The sequence below is a fragment of the Zonotrichia albicollis genome, chromosome 9, assembly GCF_047830755.1.
Source record: "Zonotrichia albicollis isolate bZonAlb1 chromosome 9, bZonAlb1.hap1, whole genome shotgun sequence".
Taxonomy (NCBI): Eukaryota; Metazoa; Chordata; class Aves; order Passeriformes; family Passerellidae; genus Zonotrichia; species Zonotrichia albicollis.
The window spans coordinates 23,613,942-23,640,542 of record NC_133827.1 but is presented as its reverse complement, the minus strand read 5'-3'; the positions used below and the strand labels follow the sequence as shown (position 1 = coordinate 23,640,542).

Genomic DNA, 26,601 nt, shown 5'->3' with positions numbered 1-26,601 from the left:
AGGAAAGGACTTTCCTGATGAGAAAGCTTTCAGTTTTTAACAATAACAGGAAGGCAACAATGGAGAACCTTTCCAATTTCTCTGCTAGACTGTTCAGAACCAGCATTAGTGCTTGTGTTAGTTTTACATGGCCTGGTTTTTTTGTAGCAGGGGGCCGCAGAGGTGGCTTCTGTGAGAGGCTGGTAGAAGCTTCCGCCACGTCTGGCAGAGCCAGTCCCTGGTGGTTCTGAAGATGGACATGGCCAAGGCTGGGCCACTTAGAGCTATTGGTAATGCCTCTGTGCTAACATTGAAGAAGAAAATCAAAAGAAAGTGTGGGGCACAATTTTTTACTAGTCAGAGAAGAGAAGGAAGTGAGAGCGCATGAGGAAAACAACATGGACACCAAGGTCAGTGGAGAAGGAGAGAGAGAAGGGGCTCCAGGTGCTGGAGCTGAGATTCCTCTGCAGGCTATGGTGAGGACCTTGGTGAAGCAGCTGTGCCCCTGCAGCCCATAGGGATCCATGGGGGATGCAGAGATCCACCCACAGCCCTTGGGGATCCATGGGGGATGCAGAGATCCACCCATAACCCATGGGGATCCATGGGGGATGCAGAGATCCACCCACAGCCCATGGGGATCCATGGGGGATGCAGAGATCCACCCACAGCCCATAGGAGAGGTGCCCACACCAGAGCAGGTGGATGCCTGGAGGAGGCTGTGATCCAGTGGGAGAGCCAGTGGAGAGAGCGGGCCCTGCTTCCAGGCTGGAGGAGGACTGCAGCCCATGGAAGAGTGACCAATGCCACAGCAGTTTTGGGAGGACTGCTGCATGAGAGATTGGAACCATGTTGGAGAGCTGTCTCCTGAGGGAAAGAAGCCCACGGTCTCACAGGGGAGTGGCTCCTCTCCCTGAGCAGTGAGAGAAACCACGGGTGATGAACTGACCAAAACCCCCATACCCTGTGTCCCTGCACTCTCTGTGGGGAGGAGGGAGGTGTTGGGAGAAAAAAGGTGTTTTAAGGGTTTATTTCACTTCTCATTATCCTCCTGTCACTTTTTTAATAAGAAATACACCTTGTGCCTCTAAGTTGAGACTGTTTTGCCCTTGGAATGTTTTCTCCTAGTCCTTATCTCAACTCATGAACTCTTTGTTTAATTTTTTTCCTCTCTTCTGCCCAGCAGGGGAGGGTGAGTGAGTGACTGTTTGGGTGCCTGGTGTTTGTCCAGTGTCAAACTGTGACAGTGTTAGTGGTGTTAATGGTGAAGCATTTGGGCACTGTGGGAGTAGAATAAGGGTGAAATGCAGTAATTTTTCAAAATCTTGAAAAAATTCTATTATTCTTTGGGTTTTAGGGTTCAGTTGACAATTCCTTACATGTACTGTTAATAGCAAGCTCATTGATTTTAGGTTTTGTAAATAACTCCAATCCAGCTTCAGAAACCAAAGCTTTCAACTGTAGCTGCTTCGTGAGAATGTGTAAACCAGAGCCTCTTAAATCTGTCCGGACTATTCCATTGCTTGACATGATCATTACTTTTTCCAGGCTTCACATTAAAATTTTACTCCTGAATTTTCATTAGTTAATTTTGTACAGGAGGTAAATTGTAGGTACACAGTTTGTGGTAATGGCGCAGCCTCATCCCCAGTGGGCACAGCTGTGAGCAGCACTGACAGCAATGAGCCAGGGAGTGCCAGGGGCACTGACCAACCACCAAAGGGAACAGAGGGCACACAGGGGCAGGGCAGCAACAGGAGGGGATAAAAGGCTGGGCCACAGAACAAGGAGGGCCAATGGTTGCAGCCTTCTGAAGAGGTAAGGTGTTACTGTGTATGGGTTGGAGCTTTCTGAAATTGGGTGGTGATGCTCTGTGTGTCATGGCTGTCTCAACTGCGATATATGCTGTGGCAGTAACTTAGCAGGAGTTAAATCAAAATTAGTTACTTGCATTTTGGGAGAACTGAGCTGCAGCAGCAATGTGGGATCTGAAGTGTGAGTCACTGGAGAGAGCAGTGAGTATCCAGGAGAGATAATTTTCTTTTTCTAGCAGTCAGTTCTGAATTTTAGACTTTTCTTAGCAGGAAGTTGGCCTGATGCTTACCTGGACACAAGGAATTAGTTTGGCTTCTCAATATAAGTTGTGCATCCCTCACTAAAACTCTCCTTTTCCTGATCTTTTCTTTTCAGCTAGTAGCTCTTAGTTAATTGGTAATTTTTTTATTTTTCCTACAAGAAGCTGTGGATGTGAATGTATGAGAATTTAATGAGGAGTAGGGCTAACAAGGAGGTGAAGGAGATGGTGATGCCATTGAGTGGAGACAATGCTGGTCAGTGAGAAGCATGGAAGAGGCCTGTGAGAGGAAGGAAAAGCTCTGAAAAAGCAGATGTACAAGTAAACTGAGTATATTTTTCACATCGTAATTCTTGAAGCACAGTAAGCGTAGAGCCAATTTATTTTGGTTTTATTGAGCAGGTCACAGTGCTGACAATTTCAATCCCTTTGAGATGTTTCTCTCCTGGATTATTTTATCCATGGGTTTTGAGCTAGTGATAATTTTTGCTTCTCCTTCCTGATAGGCCTTGATAGTTTATGTCCTTTATTCAGGCAAAGGAGAGTAATCCAGCAGTAGTGCTGCTGCTAGTTGGAGATAATTGGTGAATACATGTGGGGAATGATTTGTGTTGTCAGTGCTGGTAAACAAACATCATATTTAAGCTCCTTTGAGCTAGTGGAAGAGAAGTAGAGAAAGATTTAATGTGTGTAAGGAGTTGTTTCTCAAATAGACATTCTGGATGAAGTGGTACATGCTTGATAATAAAAGGGTGGTTTTCCTGTGCAAGAGGAATATTTGATTTAAAACCTGTATGTTTCTTTATGTTGATATTCACCTGGGCTGAGTGAACACTGCTAACTGTGTGTCTTTACAAGTAATTGGTCATAATTTACTGGTAATAAGTATGTCCTGGTGTTGAGAGGGACTCCCAAGTATCCATGGCATAGGACATTTTTCTGTGTGAATACCAAGAGATTTTTCTGGTGCTAGTCTCAAAAGTCTACCTGATGGCAGCTTCCTGCAGGTCAGCCATACAGACTCTGGCCTCAGCTGCAATATGTGTAATTTTATTTTTTAACCCCTCCAGTTTCTACTCAATTGCAAATTGCTGTTGCTGGTAGGCTCAAGGAGGGATTAGTTTTTTCCCATATTGTGACCATAAGTTGCATTTGTATGTTTTTCTTAATTTTGGTTATCCCTGTGTTCTAAGTAAGAAAGAAAAAATGTTTATTTCACAGAGTTTGGGGGTTGCATGATCAAGGAAGATATACTGAGAGAAACATTATTAATTTCTTATTTAGTCAGTGAAAAAGTACTTAGCATGAACTGAAAATTCAATGCAAGCATAAGGAGAAATGCTGAAAATGTTAAGCTATGCACATAGTTTACCAAATGCAAAACAAATCATGCATTAAACAAATGGAAAATATTTTTTCCAACTTTTTATGACAAGTTTAATAATAACCATACTAAAGAAGTGAATTCAGTTTGGGAAAGTTGTCCAGATAAGTCAATTGCAGAAAGATTTTTGGAATGATAAGGATAGCTGGGGGCTGGTTTTCAGCCCTAGTTCATGAACTGACACCCTTCCTCTTTCTTTTGTTCTTTGCATTAGTCATTATCTGTGAAATTAATCAAAAAGTCTGGTATTGTCACAGCAGATTTAATTTGTATCTTTGGCAACATTGAGGCTTTAAGTCAGTAATTCTCAGCTGTGCTGTGGGGGTGGGAACCAGCCCCTCTCCTGGAGCGCTCTCATTTTTGTCTTGGCTGCTGTGACACAAACAAGTGGTGATAGCTCTTCCAGTTTATCAAATCTGTCTGTGCATACATACTAGAAATGTTATCATGTTGTGATATTTTCTGTATACAGTTGCTCTTAGTGGTAGACCAGAATGAGCAGAAACCACATTTTTAGGGTTCCACAGCATAGGTTTTGCTCTCTGCCGAGGTTTGGATAATGCCCTGGGTTCTTGTATCTCCAAGTATTGTCTTGCTGTCTTTTTGTAGTATCTGCAAGGTTTTGGGTCAGTATTAAACAATTCTTCATTCAGCATTGTGATGAAGAAGAACTCTGTGTGACACTACAGCCAAAAAAACTTTTGAAACCAATTAAAGAAAACTTTTTTTGACTGGTCTTTTCTGACAGAAGCACTCCTCACTCCTGCAGTTCCTTTCCTTCTGAGGCAAAATCTGAGGCTGTTCATCTGTTCTCCTGATTGTCCAATGTCTGGTTCATTTTGTCTTGTAGCCACGGTTAAAATAATGAAATCTGCAAGTGTGATGGTGAAGGCTGGAGCTCCTCTTCTGATCTCTTAGCAGTGGAATTATTATATTTGCTTCTTTTTCCTTAATCTGTCACCAGTGGTAGATCCTTGTGAACAAATGTTTTCAAACAGAGGTAGTATTGACTTCAGTGATAGGAGGTGGTAAAATGCTTTCAAATATTTCTGTAAAGAAGGAACTTTTGTTTCTCTTTTTTGTTTCTTTTTTTTTTTCCATTCAAGACCTATGCTGGTACTTTAGAGTAAATACTTCTGAGAAGTCAAAGCATGAGAAACCTAGTTATAATGGTAAAAACATAATTTCTGTAAATCAGGTACTTTGTCAAAGATAATCTGTTAAAGATACAGCACATACTGATGAAAGATTGGGAAAAGCATTGTTTCAATGCTGGTATTTTTTGAGTTTGTGCAGGACAGGATAACTTCAGGATGCTGATCTCATCGTGCTTTAACAGCCTTTCCTGCCTTTGTGTCACCAGCTTATTGTTAAAACAGAGGAAGATTCTTTATTTTACTGAATAGCAAAAAATCAATGAGCAAACAGAATAGAAGAAGCACTTTATATTGGGGACTGTCCTTTGTGGGAAAGATTTGGGTGTAGATATCTGATGAGTGGCACAGCAAGTCAAACTTTTCAAAAGGATGGTTGTGGTGTTACTCTTCCTTTCCCTGTGCTGCCAGCAGAAGTGCTTTTGCAGCAGTGTAGTAAACTGAACCATAAAAATGCTGTGAATTAGCAAGGTGCTCCCTCTTCCTTCCAGCTTTGATTAGTTTTAACCTTGAGCTAGTTGAAAAAATGCTTGGTTTTGTATAAACAAGAGGGCATGCAGGGCAGGGGTGTGTACTCAGGGGAAATTAAAAAATTGGCAAATGTTGAAGTAAAGCCTTTGAATAAATGCAAAGTCATATCTTTAGGGCAATGATGAAGTGGCAAATTGTAGCTTGAGTGCAAGACAATAAAATGTCTTAAGTGAAAAGGGATGCAGAGTTAAAAATAGAAAAAGAGCAAGAATGCAAAATTGGCGTGGATTGTCAGAAAGCCACAGCTGCTGATTTGCATTACAGGAGATACATTGGTCAGGAGCTGATGTGGTTCTCTCGACTCCTGTAGTCTGGCTTTTCCCAAAAGTTTCAGCTGAGGCAGAGAATTGAGTTGTTATTTTTTTTGTACTGGTTCTTTCATTTATATTTTCCTGGACTAATAGTTTCTCTCATCCACATAATGAGTCACACTTATTAACTCATTTGGGTGGACAGCTCAGATTGTATCATGATCATCTTTCTTATGCTTTTGAGGAAGTCTTGTCAGGAGCAGCATCAACATAGGGGACTCCCCGTGTCACCATTATCTTTGTTACCAAGACAGTGGTGGGACTTGTGTGGGAATCCCTCCTGGGGTGGCTGGTGTGCAGTGTCACAGCTGCAGTGCATTTCATGCAGTGGCTGGTGTGCAGTGTCACAGCTGCAGTGCATTTTATGCAGGTTGCAGGCTTGAGTTGTTGTGAAATGCCATTGTGGAGGTGGCTGCTCTAGCAGAGTTCACCCTGCATGTTGATACTGGCATTGGTGTGTCCCTTTGGAGAAATAAAAAAAGAAAGAAAATTAGGGGTTTTTTAAAATGTTGAATTCACGTTTATAAAGGAAAAAACCCAACAAACACAAGATATTGCTTTGCTGTTAGTGTCTAAAGTGTAACACTTGCTGGTTTGCCTGTTTTTTCTCCTAGAGGAGATTTTTCACTATGATGGCATTAGTCTGTATTAATCTTGGCTGTAGGCTAGCTCAAGTCTTGTAATTTAGGAACTGAGTTTTTCAACAGGGAAGAAGTACTTGAAGGAAAGATTATATTTTCAAGTCCTGGTACAGATTTGTGTGGTGTAGCTGGAAGAGTGATGACTGAAAACCAAGCTGATTAGGTGATGGCTTTGCTGCAAACACTGATGTTTTTGTGTTGGTACTGTGTCAGGATAAAAAATATTTCTTTAACCTATAATCTCTAGTTTATGAAATTACAGGATTTCCTCTTGTCCCTGATTCCAGTCCATGTCTGTTTTTTTACATATCCTTTGTACTGCAAGAAGGAAACGAGTTATAACACATTTTTGCTAAATTGGTACTCCATTCTTGAAGCTATTGTGGTCTGTCTTGGTTTTTGCCTCCCTTGGAACTACAGCATAGAAAGTCAGTCTGGTTTTACTGAGGGGTGGCTCTAGGTCACAGCCCAGGGTGTGCCCTGGCTGTCCCCTCTGCAGAGCAGGGACACTTGGCTCAGCTCAGGCAGCTGCAGTCAGGGCTGGTTGTGCTGCCCAGGAGTGTGAGGCTGCTCCCTGCTCATCCCAGTGTGCTCTGGGCATGAAGCCCTGGAATACAGACACTGGCCTGGTTTGGAGGGCATGTCTCTGACCAGAGGAAAGAGAATCTGCTCCTGGAAAAGCTTCTTGAATTACTGTTCTCCATGAGGAGGTGGGGAAAGTAGCATGTTGGGTTGTTGAGTAACATCAACAGTGGAAAATCAGAGTACTTTTGAATGTAAAAAGAAAGAAAAAAGCCTTGTAAAGCAAGCTGTCTTTCATTTCAGGCATACATTACCTTCCTCAGGAAAGTACCATACAAGTAGTTTGGAGATTTTTTTTACATGGTAGCAGTTTTTTATGCTTCTACCTATAAAATTGCAGTCTTTCCAATCATGGAAATCAAAAGGTGTCCAGAAGGCATAAAACAATTTTTCTATAACTAAAGGTGTAGCAATATTGAGGTTTTACACTGTTGGATAGTCTGGTGGTTAAAAGGAAGATCACACTGCAACAAGAAACTGAGATATACCTGATAATTTTTCCCTCCTGCTTTGCACTTGTGATAAACATTTTAAAACGGCATTAACTTATAGTAGCGTGCTGGCAAGCATGAGAACTTTGTGGAAGAGATTAGGGTGATTGCTCATTCTAGGGTAGGTCGAGGAAATGTTATGTGATTTATAAGTGTGGCTTGGGGGAGGGGGGCTTGCCTCGTGTTCTGAGGAAATGAAGCTGAGGTGTTGGCCAGGCCAGCTAGAGGGACTTCTCCCTGCCATAGCATTTGACAGTTTGACACTTTGAACTAATTTGTCAGGAGGACAGGGGCCTGTACAGGGGGAAATGATTTGTTACTGCTGACAGTGAAGGGGAGAGTGCAGTGGGATATCAGTGCTTACTCCACATCAGAAAATCCATACCCTGAGACCCAGGGTAGGCCCAAGAATTCAGGATCATTGGGTTTGCTGCTCTCCAGACTGATGATTTGTGAAAAATAGTGGGTATTTGCTGTGAGCTGTTAGCAGGATGATGTAATGGGGTGAAACTTTGGTGAAGTAGCCAAAAGTGTGCAATAGGTACATCTGTTACTTGACCTCAACTGCCGTGTATGAGCTGTCAGAACCTTATTTCTAACTGATGTCAGTGACTCATTGATCTTTTTGGTTTTTGTTGCAAAAGGGAGTTTAAAGCAGCTGCGATGTTGTGTTTGTAAATGCTCTTGCTCTTGCCTTTATTGCAGTAACATGTCTGACGCTCTGGCGAACGCCGTGTGCGAGCGCTGCCAGGCGCGCTTCGACCCTGCCGAGAGGATTGTGAACAGCAATGGGGAGCTGTACCACGAGAGCTGCTTTGTCTGTGCCCAGTGCTTCCGGCAGTTCCCAGAGGGACTCTTCTATGAGGTGAGTTCCCACGCTGCTTGGAAGAGAGGAGAAATAGCTCTGGTGAAGTGCAAGGAATTCTCAGCTTTCTTGCATGTTTATTTTCTTAGCCATAAATATTTGTCACCGTTTTTTGGAGGATCTTCCAACTTAATCTCCCTTTTTTTCTTCTCACAGCAAAAGCTGCTCTTTGGGTAACACACATTTCAAAAAGAAAATAAAAAGTGTTTTGTTAATCATCACAAAATCACAAAATGGTTTGGGTTGGAAGGGACCTTACAAATCACCACACAGGGCCACTTTCCACTGGACAGGTTGCTCAAAGCACTGTCCAACCTGGCCTTAATATTTCATTAGACAAAAGGGATTTTTTTGTCTTTATTTTTAGACATATTGTACTAAACTGTTCCAGTTGGGCAACTATAATAAGTGAACCCATTTAAAAGCTAGGTTGAGGTTTTTTACAGAATATGCACAAGCACGTATTTTGAATAACACGTTGGTTTAAACTTGCTGTATTTTATTTTGACATGAATTTTAGCCTCATGTAGGAGGAACAGTAGTTCTGAACTAAACTAAAGCAAAAATGAAATTAAAGGCAGCTATAATAAAAGGATTGGGGTATTCTTCAGGATTTTTACTGAACTGTAGCAGCATTGCTATTAGTTTAGCTGTGCAAATTCACCATGAGGCTGAAGCCATATGAGGATATTTCTTGAATGAGAACCGTTAAGAGTTGAAAAACAGGTGTATAGGGGCTAGAACTGGAAAATGTGACCTTGACTAAATGGTCATATCAATGGAAAATCATGCTGCACTGTCAAGATGTTAAAGTAGTTCAGTTATTCATGAGGATTCCTTCTCTCTTGTTTTGTTTGCAGTTTGAAGGTAGGAAGTACTGTGAGCATGACTTCCAGATGCTGTTTGCTCCTTGCTGTGGAGAATGTGGTAAGAAATGGCAAATATCAACCAGGGCTTAACAACTGCAGGGCTGTGCAAACCTTGCAGCATTGCTGGGACATCCAGTCCCTTGGGCTGAGGTTGTTGGGGTTGCTTTAAGGAGTCAGGAACTCTGGGTGAGAACAAAGCATGATACCAGCAGTGATTTTGGGCTGTTCTGGTTGTGGGAATAATTTTGGGTTTTTTTTCAAAGTTAGACTGTAATAGTAGTTATGGAATTAAAGTGGAAGGACTGTGAAGGACAGTAGATTTTGATTAGACTGTTTTCTGCATAGATCTCATAGTTTCCTTTTGCAGGTGAGTTCATTACTGGGCGTGTTATCAAGGCAATGAACAACAACTGGCACCCAGAATGTTTCCGCTGTGAGCTCTGCGATGTGACCCTTGCTGACCTGGGTTTTGTGAAGAATGCTGGCAGGTAAGAGGGAGCTGGAGGACAGAAAGTTTTATCATTGTGTTATTGATGCAGCTGTGAGCTGCTCAGGGTGGTCAGTTAGATTTACACTGAGAAGGAAAGCTTGAAAAGGTACAGAAGAAAGTTTAGGAATAGCTTGTTAGGTGAGAAGTTCTTCATCCAATGAAACATGGATGAAGTTCTGGTTTCCAATAGAAACTCAAATTTTAGTGGCTAGTTAATGCATTCTGGAAAAGAAAGGAATTTCAGGCAGAAGGCTGCATAATAAGTGAAAAAAAGGGATTAGCTGATCTCAGGCAGGCTGTTCATCAAGTAAGCTGCTGAGCAGGAAATCAAGATGTAGCAAAAGGCCAAAAGAACAACACAATGATTACAGCAAAGTCTTTTCAGCCTGTGATTCCACTGGTCTTCAGAAATCATTTATTTTAAATGCAGAAATACAAAATGAATCCTGGAGGTCGATTAATGCATTTAATTCAGAAATAAGAAATAAAAACACAAAAGAGAGCTTATACAAAAGCATACCATTATAAGAAAATAAAGCAGTTCAGCGGTTAGCAGACATTGTTGCACAATTCAGAATTAATTTTAGGCTTTCATATGTTATGAGCAAAGCCTAGTAGCTTCCTAGAGTTTATTTTTCACTAACTAAATGGTGAAGGGAGGAAGAAAAGGTAATATACTTGTATCTGTCCAGCAGGGAGTCTTCTCAACTCCCTCTTATTTTTCATACTGCATGCGACCTCTGTGGCTTAGGTTTTTGAGCTGGGCATAATTGATTTTCTTCTGGCGTCTCATCTTGCTAGAAAGGGCTGTTGGAATAGCACTTAGGGTGTTTTGGGAAAGCAGTCAGGATAAAAGCAGTTCAAGCAAGATAAAGTATGTTTGATTTTGTAATTTGTGGACCAAATCTCAAATGGTGAGGAACTTGTTCCCAAAGCATAGCAGAGAGATAGGTGTGTGTGTATGTCTGTAACAATATATTTCACCTGCCACATGATTTCCTGTAACATTTATATCTGTAGGATTGACACAATCTTCTAGTAAATGTGGGAAACTCTTGTGGGTTTTTTTTTTCCTTTTCATTGTACCTGTTCTGCCTGTCACTTCCAGGCATGTTCTGCTGGATGCAATTTGAATCAGAGAGAATAATGATAATCCCTACTTTATCCATAGTGAAGGAATAGTCTTGCTAGATAAGTCACAAAAAAGAACTGTAAACCATCTTAAAGCTAGGAATCTCTTTTGTCTTAATTCCTGTCCAGGCTGGGTTTATTGCTTCATTCTGATTTTTTTTTCTTGTCACCGTTTAGTACCAATTTTCTCTCTATTACATATAAACACTTTGAACTGAGAAACTTGAACAAGATGTGCAAATGTGGAGGTTTTTTAATCAGGCAGGTCTGTCTCAGGAGTGGATCTCTACTGCTGGCACAGTGTGACATTTTAAATAAGGCTGTATGCATTGCACAGAGGAATCACTGAGTGCTTTGGGAATTCAGTTATGTAAAAAAAAAAATACATGGGTCCATTTCCCTCATTGTCTCCCTTCCCTATTCCTAAGTGCTCACCCCTCAGTTTCAGTTCTTGGAAACCAGTAGAACTGTCCTTTTGTTTGCAGTTTCAGCAACACAAACACACATGTTCTCTATGGTCAAGGGGTTCTTGTTAATGGCAGCCCCATAAAAACAACAGAACTTCCCTTTTCAGGATGAGTTTGACTCTGGTTGGACTGTCTTGCTGCATATTTGTGCTCTCAGATGATTTTGGTGGAAGAGAGTGTTCTTAAGATGAAGCACTGACAAGAGTCATGTTCACAGTTCAGATTTAGCACTTAGTGAGCTTTCATTTGTCTTACCCTCATATGTTTGAGGCAACATTATGGTCTTTTTAATACAAAACAGATTGCACAAAGCCTCACGGAATTTCTCAGCCACAAAAAAATACATGATGGGGTCGAAGGCCCCGTTGAGGCTGGTGAGGCAGGAGGTGACGCGGTTGCTGAGAGCCAGCAGACGCTGCGTTTCACAGGAAGCTCTGCTCCCGTTGTAGTGGAGAATATAAATGAAGCGATTGATGTGGTAAGGTACAAAGCAAATTAGGAAGATCATCAGGACCATGATGATCATTTTGACAGCTTTTTCCTTCAGGTGTTTCTCAACTCGGTTCCCGCTCTTCAGGCTCTGGATGATGAGTAGGTAGCAGGTCACAGTAGTCACAAAGGGGAAGGTGAATGCCACTGCTAAGGATACGAGGGCGTGGCGTGAGGCCTTTTCTCTGTAGAGCTGCAGGCACACAGTTGTGTTTTTCATCTGGACAGTCTGCACACTGAGCAGCAGAGGTGCCATTGCCACCCCAACAATGACCCACAGGAATACACACGTCACGTGGGCATAGCGGGGCCTGCGGAGCTTGATGGACTTCACCGGGTGCACGATGGCCAGGAAACGGTCAACGCTGATGCACATCAGGAAATAGATACTGGCATACATGTTGAGGTAGAAAAGGAAACCTGTGAGTCTGCATGGGATCTCACCAAATGGCCAATGGTTACCAGAAAAATGGTACACCAGCCGGGTGGGGAGTACCAGCACAAAGAACAGGTCAGCCACAGCAAGGTGCATCAGGAAAATGTTGGCAGGTGTGCCTGACTTCTGATCCCGGATGAAAAGCCAGAGAGCCAGGGCATTGCCAGCAAAAGCCAGGATGAAGTCCAGAAAGTAGAAAATGGCAAAAATCATGTTCTCAAGATGTGTCTCTTTGCCACATTGCTCTGAGGTTTCCAAACTGAAATTTGATTGATTTGAGCAGTTGAAGAGCAGGCTTGAAGCTGCAGGCCCATTCATTTTTCCCCACAGTTCTGAAGAAGAAAAAGCCCTAAATGTGAAAGAATTAAGACATTATATTACAGAAGAGCCTGGGTTTGTGCAAAACAAAACGAAGAAAGACTGAAAAACCCATACACCAAAGTCAGCCATGTCTTCTGTTTGCTAGCATCAGTGTTTGGTATGACAGGTCAGCCTGAATTTAAACATTATATTAGAATTCTGAATACCCTCTGCTCAGCTGAGTTTACCAGAGCAGTGATTCCCATGGAAGGAACCCCAGTGAAGAGCTTGCTAGCTGGTGATGAGCTTGTCTCTAGCCTGTGCTGAGGTCAGTTTTATAACCAGGTAGTGAGATGCTTGTGTGTCTGGTTAAGAGGAGTAGGAGTGAGTTCTGTATATCTAGCTAGAAAGCATTTCCCATGTTTCAATGTGAAAGCCTGATTCAGGACTTTGGAGTTCCTGATGAGTCAGCTTTTCTGAGCGCAGCTATCTGTTGTAAAGTGATCTAGTGTAGAATATCTGTCTTGTTTTTAAAAGAGATAAAAAACAGGTCAAATACTGCTGTTATTAAAAAAAACCAAAAAAACAGGGTTCCTGAAAACCTTTGAACATTATTTTACTTTAAAGTCCTGTGTTTAAGGCAAATGCACCTAGTTCCAATACAGGAGGAAGATTTTTCAGATGGGTAGCAACATCTCTTTTGACACTGAATTGACTCAGGGAAGATTTTAAGTAATGCCCATGCTGTCAGTCACCCCTCAAAGTAGGTCATCCCTCAAAAGCCTGAGCTCCACTGTAGTTTAGGGTTTTTTCAAAGTAGAAGTTTAGCAAAACTGGTCTTAGCTTTGCCAGTCTCTGTTTGCAGTGTCCTAAACAGCATCAACAAGAAGCGTGATAGGATTTTCTGAGCACCTGCCCATGGCTTTTTGTACATTGCTTGTCTGTTGGTATAGGTAGTAGGGAAATGCAGGTGGTCTGAAATTCCAGCATTGTCTCTATTACTTGGATTCCTCAGAAGTGTTACAGTCTCTGCAGCAGTACCTCCACTTTGCTCACCCTTGCATTTTGTATTCACTGACCTTTTCTCCATAGTATTAATACATCCTTAAATACATCCATTATGCATCCAGCTCCCCAACAGAACTCATTGTTCAGATGCCTAAAAATATTGGGATCATAGAGAACTGAAATGGAATTAAGGACAGACAAATATATTGGAAAATGTAAGAAATTTCCAAGGTAATTAATATCTTCAGAGGTGAACAGAAAACTGAAATAACTGGAGACAAATGTGCTGGATCATTTCTGTTTGGTTCACAGTTGAAGAGACAAAGTCAACAGCAGGAAGAATGGATGAAATTTAGAAATTTGAAGTTCTTCCTATGACCACAGAGGGCCCTTCTTACTTCATGCATTGCCTGGATACCCTTCTGGATTTGAGTACTTATTACAAGTTGCTGTCTTGCCATTACTTGCAATTGCATGTGCAAGGAAGACTGTACAGCCCTTTTTGTTCTTATCTGTAAAAATACTTGTGAAATTGTGCTTTTACATACAAAAGGAAAATGCCCCATTTTTTTATGAAGGTTACAAGTTTACAGATGAGACCACAATTTTTTGTTTATGTTAGTCATTTGTCCCTTACAAAGTAAACTCTTGGGCCTTGCAGGTTTTAAAGTTTGTATGGGATAGTAACATTGACTCACGTACTTGTCCTCCCTGGATGGAATTAGTTTAAATATGTATTTTTCTGTTGCATACCAAAGGAGAAACACGTGAGACCATGCCTTTTTACTGGCTGTTAATTTATGATGATGCTTATCACTTCATGTTCTAGCTATTAACCCTTTTTTTCATGTCAGGCCCATTGTTTAATTATGCTTTTCATCTGCAAAAGGTGTAAATCAGGTGATCTTTGTGTACACACCTGCTGGGGATAGTCTTATTGCTAAACATCGCTCTGTCCATGGTTGTGACACCTGAGCAAGCAGTAAATGCTGGCTTGGAGCAGCTGAGAAAGCAGAAAGCAGGGTTGCCTGATGGAACAGACTGGGATGGCTCTTGTCTTACTGATAATGTTTTAAATCAGTTCCCAAAGTGAAGGGGTAAGCAGACCTTTCCCTGTTTACAAGCTGATTATTAGGAGTTTAACAGCATGATACACTGAACCAATTAATTTGAATTGCTTTCCTAAGGCAGATCTTGGAAATTCAGATTCAGCTGTGTGTCAGTGCCAGACTCAAATAGGCAAGACTTCAAAGTTGAGAGTTTTGTCCTCACTGATGGCAGCATTGAGTCTGCTGTGGATTTCTATGCAGACATGCTTTCAGTGCGAAATGCTGTGGGCTGGAGTAGAAAGGAGAATGTCAGAGCTATCTGGAAGCCCAGTATGTCAGTGTCAGGAAGAGAGAGGCTTAGAACTAATGATAAAATTGGAATAGATTCAGTCTTTGCAAATGACAGCCTTCACAGGAAAGCTGCTGTTATCTAATTTACTTTTTAGAGCAAGGTAAAGTGAGATGTTTTCCACTTTCTGGTTAGAAGTTATAGAAAAAGGAGGTGGTCCTCTTTCTAATTTTGCTTATGTTTTAAGTTAAAATGAAATTTTAATTACAGCTTTAATGGATTTTTTTGTAATTGTAGTTAATGGGTGAAAATAGTGGTGTAGCACTTGAGTAGGTTCAGAAAAAAGCCAACATGTCACTAGAATTAATTGTTGGGCTTATTTTTAGACTTTACATGCTTTCAACAAAATTCTACAACTTTAGAAAAGTAATAATTCTCTGTCAGTGTCTTCTTTAGAAGCTGTTGAAAGCCCTTTATTTGCAATTCCACTCCTGTTTTCCTTGGTTTATCCTATAAATTTAAAATAAATGTGTTTAGTCTTTTTATTTTTACAAACAAATCACTGGGATTCCTATAGTCTGTATAAATGCTAAGAGCAAACTAGAAACCTTCACAAATGACCTATAATGTGTAGACTGTGTTAAGCTGTATGGTGCAAGAGGCTTTCATTCCACAGACAGAAAACTCCTTTAAGAGTCTGGCTCATTATCCAGTAATTTCTGCTTGGACTGCACTCTTGATGTTGTGTGAATATTTAGTGATTTACGTTTTGCTGAACAGAGCACTGTTCTGGAACGAGCCCTTATCCCAGGCCTCCCAGGGCTGAGCTGAAATGGGGGTGTCCCTGCTCATTTGAAATACATGCATGCACACTGACCATATTTCATGCCCTGTTTCTCTTGTGCTCAGAAACAGGCAAGAGAACAATCCACAAGGCTGTCAGTGTGGACATAATGCAGTCAGCCTTTCAGTAGATGCTCTGTCTGTCATTAATGAAAGAACTAGCAGGAGAAACCTTTAGCTCATTGAACACAGTTACCTGGCTAGTTTGGAGCTTTTGTTTGCCCACTGACCTGTATGTTAGGGTTTGTGGTAGGTATTAGAAATTCCTGTTCTTGCTCTCAGCTAGAGCAGTTTCTGGTTTGTGCATTTTTATGATTATGATTTCAGTGTCTTGTCAAATGAGTGTCTCCTATCCTTCACTCAAAGTACTCTTCATTAGAAATAGTCCTTTTCTGACTGAAGTTCTTCTCCTGAAAATCACTTTCTGCTGAGCCTGTCTTTCAGCTGAAACACTTGGTTATTGTGAGCATCAAAGCAGTGTCAGAGAGCACTAGACATACCATACAACTGGCACAAATAGACATACATTAGGTACAAAAGTTTGAAAACCTTTTTTGTTTTGAAGGAGTGACATAAAGACGAGGAAATTATTCTTTGAAGTTCAGAAAATGCTGCCTATTGTTAGATTCAGACATTTCCATTATATTCATCCACTTCAGTATGTGTTCTGCTCCTCATTGGCACCAGCCAAAACTAATGCCATTAGGAAAGCTCCTAAAAAAAAAAGCTCCTAAACTCCTAAAGCTCCTAGTAACAGAAGTTGGTCTCTTACCTCTTTGCAATGCTGTCCTGTGGGTGGATTATAGGATCCTTTTGGGAAATATCTCAACGAACTCCTTGTGATGACAGCAAATTAGAAACAGCAGAGCAAGCAAGATGATTCCAAGAGAGTGCAGAGTTGCTGAGAGCAGAGGGGAGCCCCTCTATATAGTGTCCTCCTTGCTCTGATAGCACATTATCAGCTCAGTCACACAGGAGCAGGGGAGAGGACACCCCAGCACTGAGGAGCAGTCTTCTTCCCAGCTGAGCTCTTGGCGCTGGGGCTGCTGCTATAGATATGAGTATCCTGCATGAATATTCCAGTGTTCATGGTGCTTACTGAAGGCTGCTACTGAACCTCCAGCCCTAAACACAGAATCCTTGGAGTCCCCTGATTATTTTAGGAGGGTGGAGAGATGCATTGTTTGGGGGAAATCTAGTATTAACAGACACAACAGGACACTTCAGAATGGGATAATTCCATAATGGTGGGAAGGGGGAGGGGGAGAGGGTTAGGGAGAGGGGAGGCTGCTATGGTAACAGCTTAGCCTGTCCAGCACTTCCCTTTGCTTCCAAAAGAGAGGGTCTGTGGGAGGGCACAGGGTTTGGGAGTGGGGTGGGGGTTGATAATGGTTTATCAGTGCAAATGGCTGAAGGCATCTCATTCAGCTGAATGAGAGGGGTCTCTTTCAGGACTCTAGCTTCGGGGTCCCCATGTCCAGCCCTGTATAATTACTCTGCATTTGACAGTGCTGAGTAAAATTGATGCCTTTATGCTGAGATGAGCACAGCTGTGTGTTTCCTTATAATGGGGTGCTGTCTGCTTTTTCTGGACTCTGTCTGGGCGGACAGTGCTTCCAGCCCTGGGCAGAGACACTTGCTGACAGAAGGACTCAGATTTGGGGAGAATAATAATGATACTTAGCACTTAGACAGGCACCTGCCAGCTGAGAGTCATAAATGTTTGAGGCCTCACAACAACATGTGTTGTATTCTTCTCCTCATTTCACAGATCTAAGGGTAAATAATTCGCCAGGGCAGAATTTTGGAAGGGACCCTGTGAAGAACCTGATACTTAATCCCTAAATCTGCTCTTTTCCATTTGAACTTTGTCTTTTGTGATGTGTTTTGAGAATGACTTGTAAATCTCAGTGAGTGTTTGACATATCACAGTGAGTGATACAGTGAAAGTAATGAAACAAACTTGTTAGTTTTGGGACAAAGAAACCCACAGAAGTCATTCTCTGTCATTTTTCTTTTACCATAAATTCCTCCCAGCCCACAGTGTTGCAGCTAGAGGGATAAGTAGTAGGCAACAGCTTCTCCTCAGAGCTCCTAAGTATGGGGATAAAACTGAATGGCTTCCATCAGCCTTCACAATTTTTTTATGCCTTTGCCTGAGCTTTTCTATCATAAATTTGAGTTATCTGCTTGTTTAGAAGTGTACTTGTAATGTGTTCAAGAACATGTGCTAGGAATACAGTTGCTTTTACCACATAAAATTGCATGGTTCTTAATTTTCTGTGACTTAGGAGTAAAAGGAATTTGCAGGCAACAAGAGGTCTCTTGTTTTTCCTAGATATTGAAGACTAAGGAATCCAGCAATGGTAAAAGGCATTCAAGCAATGCACTTTGGTGTGATACATTTTATTCTCTTCTTGACTCCCTCCCAGTGCTGTAATGCATCAGTTATAGCTGGATCCATTATTTATGGATAAGAGGGTGTTGCCACCTTTCCTTGCCCAGCTATCAGAAAAGATCTGAAGGATTGGAAAGGATCCCTAGAAGAATGACTGGGTGATACCTCTGATGGCACATAAATCAGTGAATGTTGGAGTAGTCTTTGAAGAAATACAACTATGTGACTGCTTTAGACTCATTCTTCTCTGTGAAACTGGACACCAAACTTAATTATGTTTATTCTCACCTCGGAAGACAATTCTGTTACATAAAGTACTTCCTGCAGTATGTATATGTATACAGTATGTATATGTTGTTTTAGGAGAAAGTTTTTTAATATTTTCTTTCCTTTACTTTGTTCAACCAGGCACCTGTGCAGGCCGTGCCACAACCGTGAAAAAGCCAAGGGACTGGGCAAGTACATTTGTCAGAAGTGCCACTTGATAATTGATGAGCAACCTCTGATGTTTAGGAATGATTCCTATCATCCAGATCACTTCAACTGCACCCACTGTGGGTATGTTGTCATACTGTAAACTCTGACAAAAAAGGAGAGAGACAAACAGTTGAGTCAGCAGTGCAGGTCTAAACTTTGCTGCCTTCACATTGTTATTGTTGAGCAAATAGGAATTGTGTGAGGTAGAAACTGAAATGAGTTTGGAAAAACTTCAGGAAGTTTAGTTTTATTTTGCCATTCAATATTCTCTTATTCTAACATAGTTTATAATGAAAGTGAAAATAGTTCCTTGGCATGAATTTATCTGAAAGGCTGTGTGCAGATTATCATAGTAGAGTTTTCCAAAAATAAGAGTTACCAGGCTGTCCAAAATAGTTTCACTTTGAATTCCTGGATAGAGGGAAAAAAGATGGCTTGATGAGCTGTGTCAGTCTTTTGGCACTGTCCATTGCCACTCTGGTACCTGTCTGACCTGAGTTACTTACACTGAAGGCATTTTAACTGGGCACAGTGCTGCCCCAGAATGGATAACAGTGCAAGTAAATGTCTCAGCGCTGAGCACTGCTAGGATGGCTCTTGCACCTGAGCTCTGCCATTCAGAGATACCGCGAGTCTTAGCAGGACACTGTGAGTGTCCATGTAGGTGCACCTTGTATGTCTGTGAGAGTATCCAGCTGCAGACATGACTGTCTGCAGACCTTCTTGTCTGGCAATCTGAGAAAGCAATTTTAGAGAGATGAGTTGACAGTAACTGTATTTCACTAGCTAAAATGACTGTATTGACAGTGTGAACGTTGCCTAGGTTAACTCTGAGTTTAGTGTTGCAGCAGTTGCTCCTGGGCGCCGCAGAGTTCCCTCAGTGCCCTGAGGCGGGTTTGTGTTGCAGGAAGGAGCTGACGGCCGAGGCGCGGGAGCTGAAGGGGGAGCTCTACTGCCTGCCCTGCCACGACAAGATGGGCATCCCCATCTGCGGCGCCTGCCGCAGGCCCATCGAGGGCCGCGTGGTCAACGCGCTGGGCAAGCAGTGGCACGTCGAGGTGAGACCTCCTGAACCTGGAACTGCCCTCAGCAGCTCGTCTGGAACAGGGCTGGTGCTGCTGGGAAGCTGTAGGCATGCAAGGGGTCTGTGATTTATGGATTCAGACAAAACCCAATTGCTTGTGCTTGGGATTGTCTTCACCTTTTGTGAGTGAATGAGTTACAGCAGGGCATCAGGGTTCCTAAGAAAGCTGTTTTCACAACTGTAATAACTCAGTTTTAAAATTCATAATGATCCTTGCAGAATAGGCCTCACTGAAAAGCAGTTACTTACTAATAAATATACATATTTTGTATGATGCACTTAGATATATCCTCTCCAATTTTAGTTACCTGGCACATAACAGTGTTGGAGTTTTTCCTGAAAGCTGAGCAATTCTTGCTTTTTAAGCCTTTTCAGTCCATTGTTTCTATAACTTTCAGCTGAGTCATCACAACTTGCTCTGAATTTTTAGTCATCTTTGTTTCAGTCATTTATGCCTCCTAGGGCTTGACCTGAGAGACATGCTGCTGCTCATCTGAGGTGTTCTCATACCAACTGTTTATGTTCCTGCTTCTCTTCCCTGAAACAAGCAAGACAGTAGTCCACAAGTCTATCAGGATAGACACAAAATGATTGCCCTTCCAGCAGGTCTTCCACCTATCCTTAGTACAACTCTTAATCACTATAAATAGACTAAATATCTCCTTTTTTTTTTTGCTTCTATAAAGATCTTTCCTGTCTGTGCTTCATTAAAGCATTGACATAACAGCTTTGAATGAAAAGAGGTAGATTTAGATTAGAGACTGGGAAGGAATTCTTCCCTGTAAGGCCCTGAGGCCCTGGCACAGGCTGCCCCATCCCTGAAAGTGTCCAAGGCCAGGTTGGAATCAGATGAGCCTTAAGGTCCCTTCCAACCCAAACTATTTTGTGATCAAGTGTCATGTATTGAGCTAGGATTTATTACCATGTTTTTACCTGATGATGGGAAAGTTGTTTTGCCTGCCATGAAATGTTGGGTTGTTGCTTTTTTTTTTTTTATTTTACAGCATTTTGTTTGTGCCAAGTGTGAGAAGCCATTCTTGGGGCACCGACACTATGAGAAAAAGGGGCTGGCCTATTGTGAGACTCATTATAATCAGGTAAATTCAGCCATCTGTGATGTAGGTATTGTTGTGTCTGGGAAATGCTTTTTCATGTTTTGTATATGCAAAGCTATGCAGAGTTTGCATAATCTGAATTTGTAGATGCAATGGAATAATAAGAAATTAGTCAGATTTAACAGAAAAAGAATGGTTTTTCTTGGCAGAAAAGTGATGCTGAAAACAGAATAGAAATGTCCTGGGGATACTGTTTTTAGCTTGTGCCATTGACAGAAAATCACTGACCATGTGTTGAGATTAAAATCCCTGTGATTTTACTTCTAATGTATTTCTGTGGGCTTCTTTGATAATTAGTTCTTTCTGTGGGCACAAGGCAACTATTGTGTTGTCTAAAACATAAAAAAGTAGATTGATTAAAAAATTAAAAAAAAAAAAAAAACCAGAAAAACCAATCAAACCCTGTTTGTTCTGTGTGATTTGACTGAACAATGTTTTGGTTTGGAATTTTCTTCTGTCAGATAAATAACTCATAAGAGGTAAGTGTTGCTGTTCTGACAGTAGCTGTATTTTAGCAATAGTTCTATTTTGGGGTTTGTAGTTGAGCATCAGGAGATGTTTGTCTACACAAACATCATACTCTACCCATCCTTTCTTCTCCACAGGACTTTAAGATCCCCTAACAGTGCTAGAGTGTGAGGCATCAACAAAAAAGGTTTTGTAGTGTTTAGTGGTATGAGATCCAAAGGAACATAGGCTATTTGGCAAGTGTATGAGAAGTTATTCAGAAGATTTAAATTGGTATATTTGGGAGCCTCTGGTGTATCTGGGAATTCTTTGATTATTAGTATTTAATGTCCACACCAGCTGTGTGATTTGGGAACCATGAGTAGTCAGCAACATGAGTTTGTATTCTTATTTCTTTTTCTGTGCAGCTCTTTGGAGATGTCTGCTACAACTGCAGCCACGTGATAGAGGGAGATGGTAAGATTTGTTCTCTCCTTGTTTTGGGTTGCTGTCCTTGTTTCATTTGTTAGTGCAGCTGTTGCAGTCCCACAGTTGCAAGACAACAGTGTTTGTTTTCACATCTGGCTTCATTTGAATTTGGATATAAATCTGAATTCAAACAATCCATCAGTTTCCTCTTACTTGGTGCTTTTACTTTTGCAGTGGTGTCAGCTCTTAACAAGGCCTGGTGTGTGAATTGCTTCTCCTGCTCCACCTGCAATGTCAAGCTCACACTGAAGTAAGTCAGTGTTTGTATTTTGGACCACAAGAGTGAGACATTTGCCCCTAAGGCAGGGTATCAGCCTGGAGGAGCTGTGAGCCTCTGCCTCTCTGAAGGCCAATGTACCTTTCTCTGAGGGAACAGGTGTGCTTCTAATTTCACTGATTTCAGCACTGAAAGGGAGCTGACACTCAGCATCTTATCTGATCTATTTTCCTTCATGAATCTGTCCTGTAAGGAGGTTGGGTAAGAGGGGTGCTCATTCAGCTGTACAGAGGGAAGGCTTTAAACATGGAGGAACTGCCTGTCCTGGATAACCTGCAGCCTTCATGTCTCCTTAACTGTGGTTGCTCCCCTCAATGACAATGTTTGCTATTGCATAGATTATTTTGAAATAAATATGTATCTCAAATATATATAGAAGAGGGGCAGAAAAAAACCCCAGTCCTACATTTTTCCTTTCTCAGGTTCAAAATTTTATCCTACTCTGCTGGGTTGGCTCCACTGGCCATATGAAGGAGCTCTAATTCATCCCTAAGGGGACCTCTGAAGGGACACTTGTATTCTACAGTTACAAAATTATTATTCTAGACTGCTACATGTAAATATATAGCAAAATCTTGCTCCTTATTTCCCCAGCAATACTAAATACCTCAGTTCACTGATAAGAACCCAGTCTCTACACTTGCATCACCAGATGAGGAAATGAGTTGTTTTACAAATGGAATACAATGCTTGCAACAACACTGATGTAGATGTGTGGAAATTTTAATTAGTGGAGCATACAGTTTGCAAATACCATTTGAATAACTTTTCTTTGTGTTAAAGGAATAAATTTGTGGAGTTTGACATGAAGCCTGTGTGCAAGAAATGCTATGAGAAATTCCCTCTGGAGCTGAAGAAACGTCTGAAGAAGTTGTCAGAGCTGGCATCCAAGAAGATCCATCCTAAAGCTTTAGATTTAAACTCTGCTTAAAGCAAACAGGTCTGTCAGTCTCCTGACTGCACTCTTATCACAAGCTGCTGCTCACTGCAGCTGTTGATTACAGAAGCAATTACTAAGAAGTGGAACCAAAGATAAGCAGTACCTTCCCCTGCTTCTGGTGATGTCTCTTGTATCTAGACTGTCCCTTTTCCCAAGCAGTTGTCTATTAACACTGGCAGGAAGAGGAGTATGAGTTCTGCTTGAGCAGTGCACAGGCTGATTATTAATTTGCTACTAACATTGCATTTTGCCTTTGTGGAGCTATACACAATCTTTCCTTCTTCACTTGAGCTTTACTACTCTTTCCGCTCCTCTAGTCCAAGGAATTTGGAAAGAGTGGTTAAATGTAGGGCTGGAAGAAATGTCAGATTTGCTCTTTCTCAATCAGAGTATCAGAATTTTTCTTCTTACTCTGGCTGAAGCAGTTTTTAGGGTTTTTAATATATAGGCAAATAATTTGAAAGTTGTCATTCTTTACTACGTGTGAAAAGTTCTCATCTTTCTCCAGATTCCTATAGAGAATATATGGGTGCCCTATCCCATATCCCAATCCTTCTGGTTGGTATATTTACTGAGCAAGCCCAGGAACCAGTAGCTATGGCATCTGCACTGCCCACTTAGACCCAGTGTTAAGGCAGCTAAGAAGTTTCCTTTGCTGCTTCTGTGCTCAGTACTTGGGAGATTTCAGCTGTCAAGGCCATGTGAGCCTCTTCAGAATAGCTGGGCTCTCCTTAAGGAGAAGGTGGCTTTAGGAAACTAAACATTTTATTAGAACTGACACTCATTTTCTCTGTTCTCTACTACTACATGGCTGGTAGAGCTTCTGCTGGGCAATGTCCTGTCCATTGGCATAGCTGATATTTATTGAGGCAGTGTGGCTGGAGCATTGGTTACTCTTCTGCATAAGGAAATGGAATAAATAATATGGTACCAATTTAAGCACTTCAGTTTTCCCGTTCTCACTTTATTTGCCAGCCAATATATGCTTGTTGGTCATGCTCCACAAAGCCCAATTACATGAAGGTGTTTCTAATGTTTACATTTTGTAGCAAATGTGTTACACAGAAAAACCCATTTTTCTTCAAATTTTTACCCAAATAAGAGTCCCATTCATCTTTCTTTTTGAGACCTGAGTTTACTTCAGGAGAGGATCTCAGACATGATGTTAACATCTCAAGCATATAGTCCTCCTCTGAAAATTTGTCTGTCACCAGTGAGATTTCACTGGTCCTACTGTCTCTGCTACCACATCCCAAGGTGCTGAGAAATTTCCTGGTTTTGGATATTCTCAATACTTCTTTAGAGGGGAGCCATCAACAGTGCTGTCCCTGAGCCCACCTGCACAATGTGAGAAGGTCACTGGGATCTGAGTCCCCCAGAGGTGACCCCCATACTTCCTTGTGCTGAACTGTGCTGAGCAGCCTGAAAATCCCTTCCCATGAACAGTTGTGAGACTCTGCCTGTCCCTTTGCAAGGCTGACAAGTACTGGAGGACTTACTGCCCTTTGCATGATTTAAATCTTGCAAAAAGTGGCTGGTTTAGTCAGTCAGATGAACACAGCAGTTGGGCCAAGACAGCACCCTGCAGCCACAGGTGTATTTGGTAGCAAGAAGTTAAAGCTTCCCCACTTCTTGTGTGTGTTAGCAGCAACTGGACTGGGGCAATACCTTAGAACTGTGTTACTGTGCTTGCTGGATCAATACCCATGGAACTGCACCAGGGATAGCAAAGCAGTGGTAGGAATTCCTGGAAAAGTGATCAGAATCCCACATGTGAGACCATCTCTTAGAGCTTCACTGCCTTTGCTGACTCATTTCCCTCAGCTGCTTTGCTTTTTTTTGCTGTAAGTTACCATCATCTTTTAACTGGGTTATGCTGGACCCACTCTAACAATGCTGAGGGGATAGGTCTAATTTTAGCAGTAAACTCTTTCATCTTCTCCTGACCAGTTTGCACTGTAGATTCCAGTAACAGTAGCTGCTTGTGCCACTGCTTTAGGAGAACACATGGCTATTCATTGTTCTCTCATCAGCCTTAAAATGGCCTTTTAGTTAAGGGCACAAAGAACAGCATGTCTTTTGGTGCAGTAGTGTGGCCCTGCAGAGACCGTCATTTACAGTCAAACCTGTTGTTTGGCATTTTGTCACAGCATAAAACACTTGAATTCTGACCTAGGTGCAGCTCAGTATGTTATGCAGATTCTTCTCAGCATAAAACATTCCTGTTCCTGTAATCTCAGTCACAGGCCCTGTGTAATGCTGAATCTGAGCAGCTGTGTATCCCCAGCCTCCTGGGAAGTGGTGGAGGAACACACAGCCACACATTCCTGGTAAATATGGGAGGACTAAGTAACTAGCAGCCAATAGATAATATTATTTCAGCAGCCACTCACATTCAGCAATGGAAAATGCATGTATGTGAATTTGAATGACATTATTTCTGTGCTGCCAGTGAAGTTTAATGGGTGCTTTCACCTTGTCTCATGTTAGAAATTTGGCAGACCTAGAAAGCTTCAGAGTTCTAAGGACAGGTGATATCATTCTCTTTGATAAGCTGTTCAGTTCTCTAGGATCTGAACTATGTCCTTATCTCTGGGACATTTTGCAAAATTAGTTACGAACAAAATAATTGTAATCCCTGGTCTCTATACTAATGGAGGGTGATATTCTCTTAAATTATTAATTTTTCACAATAATTTTTCTTATACTTCTGGTGCCCATAGCCTGCAATGCACAGAGTTAAAGTAGTTTGAGCCTACAATGTGCAGAGTTAAAGTAGTTTGTTACCAATACATCTTAGTGAGAGTGGAGTTGAAGGAGTAGGAGAAATAACTATAAATGGCTTTAAAAAATGCATCTTCCTCTACTTCTGTCAGTCTACTTTTTTAAAACCAAGTAGAATATAGTGCAAACTCCCAAGTTCTCCCTAGTGCCTTGGTAGGCTGACAGGTTGGGTTTTGTTTTCTTTTTCATTAAGATAGACAAGGTGTCAGTAAGAAATAAGCTGCATGCTTTTTTCCATTGCTGTAAATAGACCTGTTGGCCAAATTCTTCCTAAGCATCACACCACTGGAGAGTAGAGATTTATATGAAGGTTGAGCTTGGCTCAGAAATCTACACTTAATAGAAGATGTCTCATACTATACATTTATATTTATACCTAATTCATATTTATACCTAATTAAAATCACTAACACTCACTGAGTACACTTGAAAATGGTTTTGCTTTCAGAAAGCATGGTGTGTGAGGCTTGTTTTCATGGGTATGCTAATCACCTGCAGTGCTTCTTTATGGCTCTAATCCTCTCTCTCTAGATTTGTGTCCTGGTGTTTTCACAGGAGTCTGTGCAGTGATGGCAAACACTGGTCAGCCTTTTGTAGAGAGAATTCCTGATGTGGCATGGCTGGTACTAGATGATATGACTGACACTCTTTCAGAAGTGATTGGTTGGGGAAGGAATAGATTGCAGGCAAGCATGTAATAAACATGGTTATATTAGTCTGTAAAGCACTGTTAAGTGCTGAGGGTATTAGACTGAGAAAAGAATTAGCAGCTGCCTGCCTTGGTTCAGGCCTTGGTGGGTTCTGCACTGTGTAGAGCTCTCACTTTATCACACGTTGTTTGAGCTGTCTAACCAAAGCACATGATTGTAGATTGAAATGCTGTAATACTGTGCCTTTGTATGTTCTTGTATTAAAGTTAACTGTAATACATTTTAAATCTTTACACAAAAAAAAAAAATAATTGTGCAGTGTACAGTTAATGCTATATTTTCAGTGCTTAGCCAGAGCCTGTTACCCACTCTGAGGAATCCTGGGAGTGCTGAAACCTGAGGCACCGTTGTGGTGAATTCGTGTTGTGGACCTGTGCTGCTTCTGTGGTGATGTGGTGGTTGATGAGGATGTGCAGAAAGGGGTATCATCCTTTTAGTGGCTGTGTTGTACAAATTGTGTTATGTAGGTAGTGAGTAGATGGGATACTATGATAATT

The 26,601-nt window shown here is 41.5% G+C and overlaps 2 protein-coding genes across 3 annotated transcripts in view; one reads left to right on the top strand and one right to left on the bottom strand.

Annotated features, from left to right (window-relative positions):
- The window catches only part of LIMS2 (LIM zinc finger domain containing 2), a 32,466-nt gene extending 6,111 nt beyond the window's left edge, over positions 1–26,355 (top strand). For both annotated transcript variants that reach the window (XM_074547032.1, XM_014272824.3), the window contains exons 2-10: positions 7,853–8,012; positions 8,873–8,939; positions 9,249–9,369; positions 18,190–18,339; positions 19,166–19,316; positions 20,347–20,439; positions 21,333–21,381; positions 21,568–21,643; positions 22,454–26,355. In XM_074547032.1, coding sequence (XP_074403133.1) covers positions 7,853–8,012; positions 8,873–8,939; positions 9,249–9,369; positions 18,190–18,339; positions 19,166–19,316; positions 20,347–20,439; positions 21,333–21,381; positions 21,568–21,643; positions 22,454–22,601 — 1,015 coding nt within the window. In that variant the 3' untranslated portion in view covers positions 22,602–26,355. The remainder of the gene's footprint in view (positions 1–7,852; positions 8,013–8,872; positions 8,940–9,248; positions 9,370–18,189; positions 18,340–19,165; positions 19,317–20,346; positions 20,440–21,332; positions 21,382–21,567; positions 21,644–22,453) is intronic.
- Positions 9,764–16,579, bottom strand: GPR17 (G protein-coupled receptor 17). The gene is made up of 2 exons (XM_005495140.4): positions 16,156–16,579; positions 9,764–12,243 (listed from the first exon to the last, which is right to left on the bottom strand). The coding sequence occupies exon 2, from the start codon at positions 12,210–12,212 to the stop codon at positions 11,181–11,183; it is 1,032 nt and encodes a 343-aa protein (XP_005495197.2). The 5' UTR covers positions 12,213–12,243; positions 16,156–16,579; the 3' UTR covers positions 9,764–11,180.
- Positions 26,356–26,601: the final 246 nt, after the last annotated feature.

Bases quoted from the DNA above. Each gene is read 5' to 3' on its own strand.
- GPR17 (XM_005495140.4), bottom strand. From the start codon at position 12,212: ATGAATGGGCCTGCAGCTTCAAGCCTGCTCTTCAACTGCTCAAATCAA.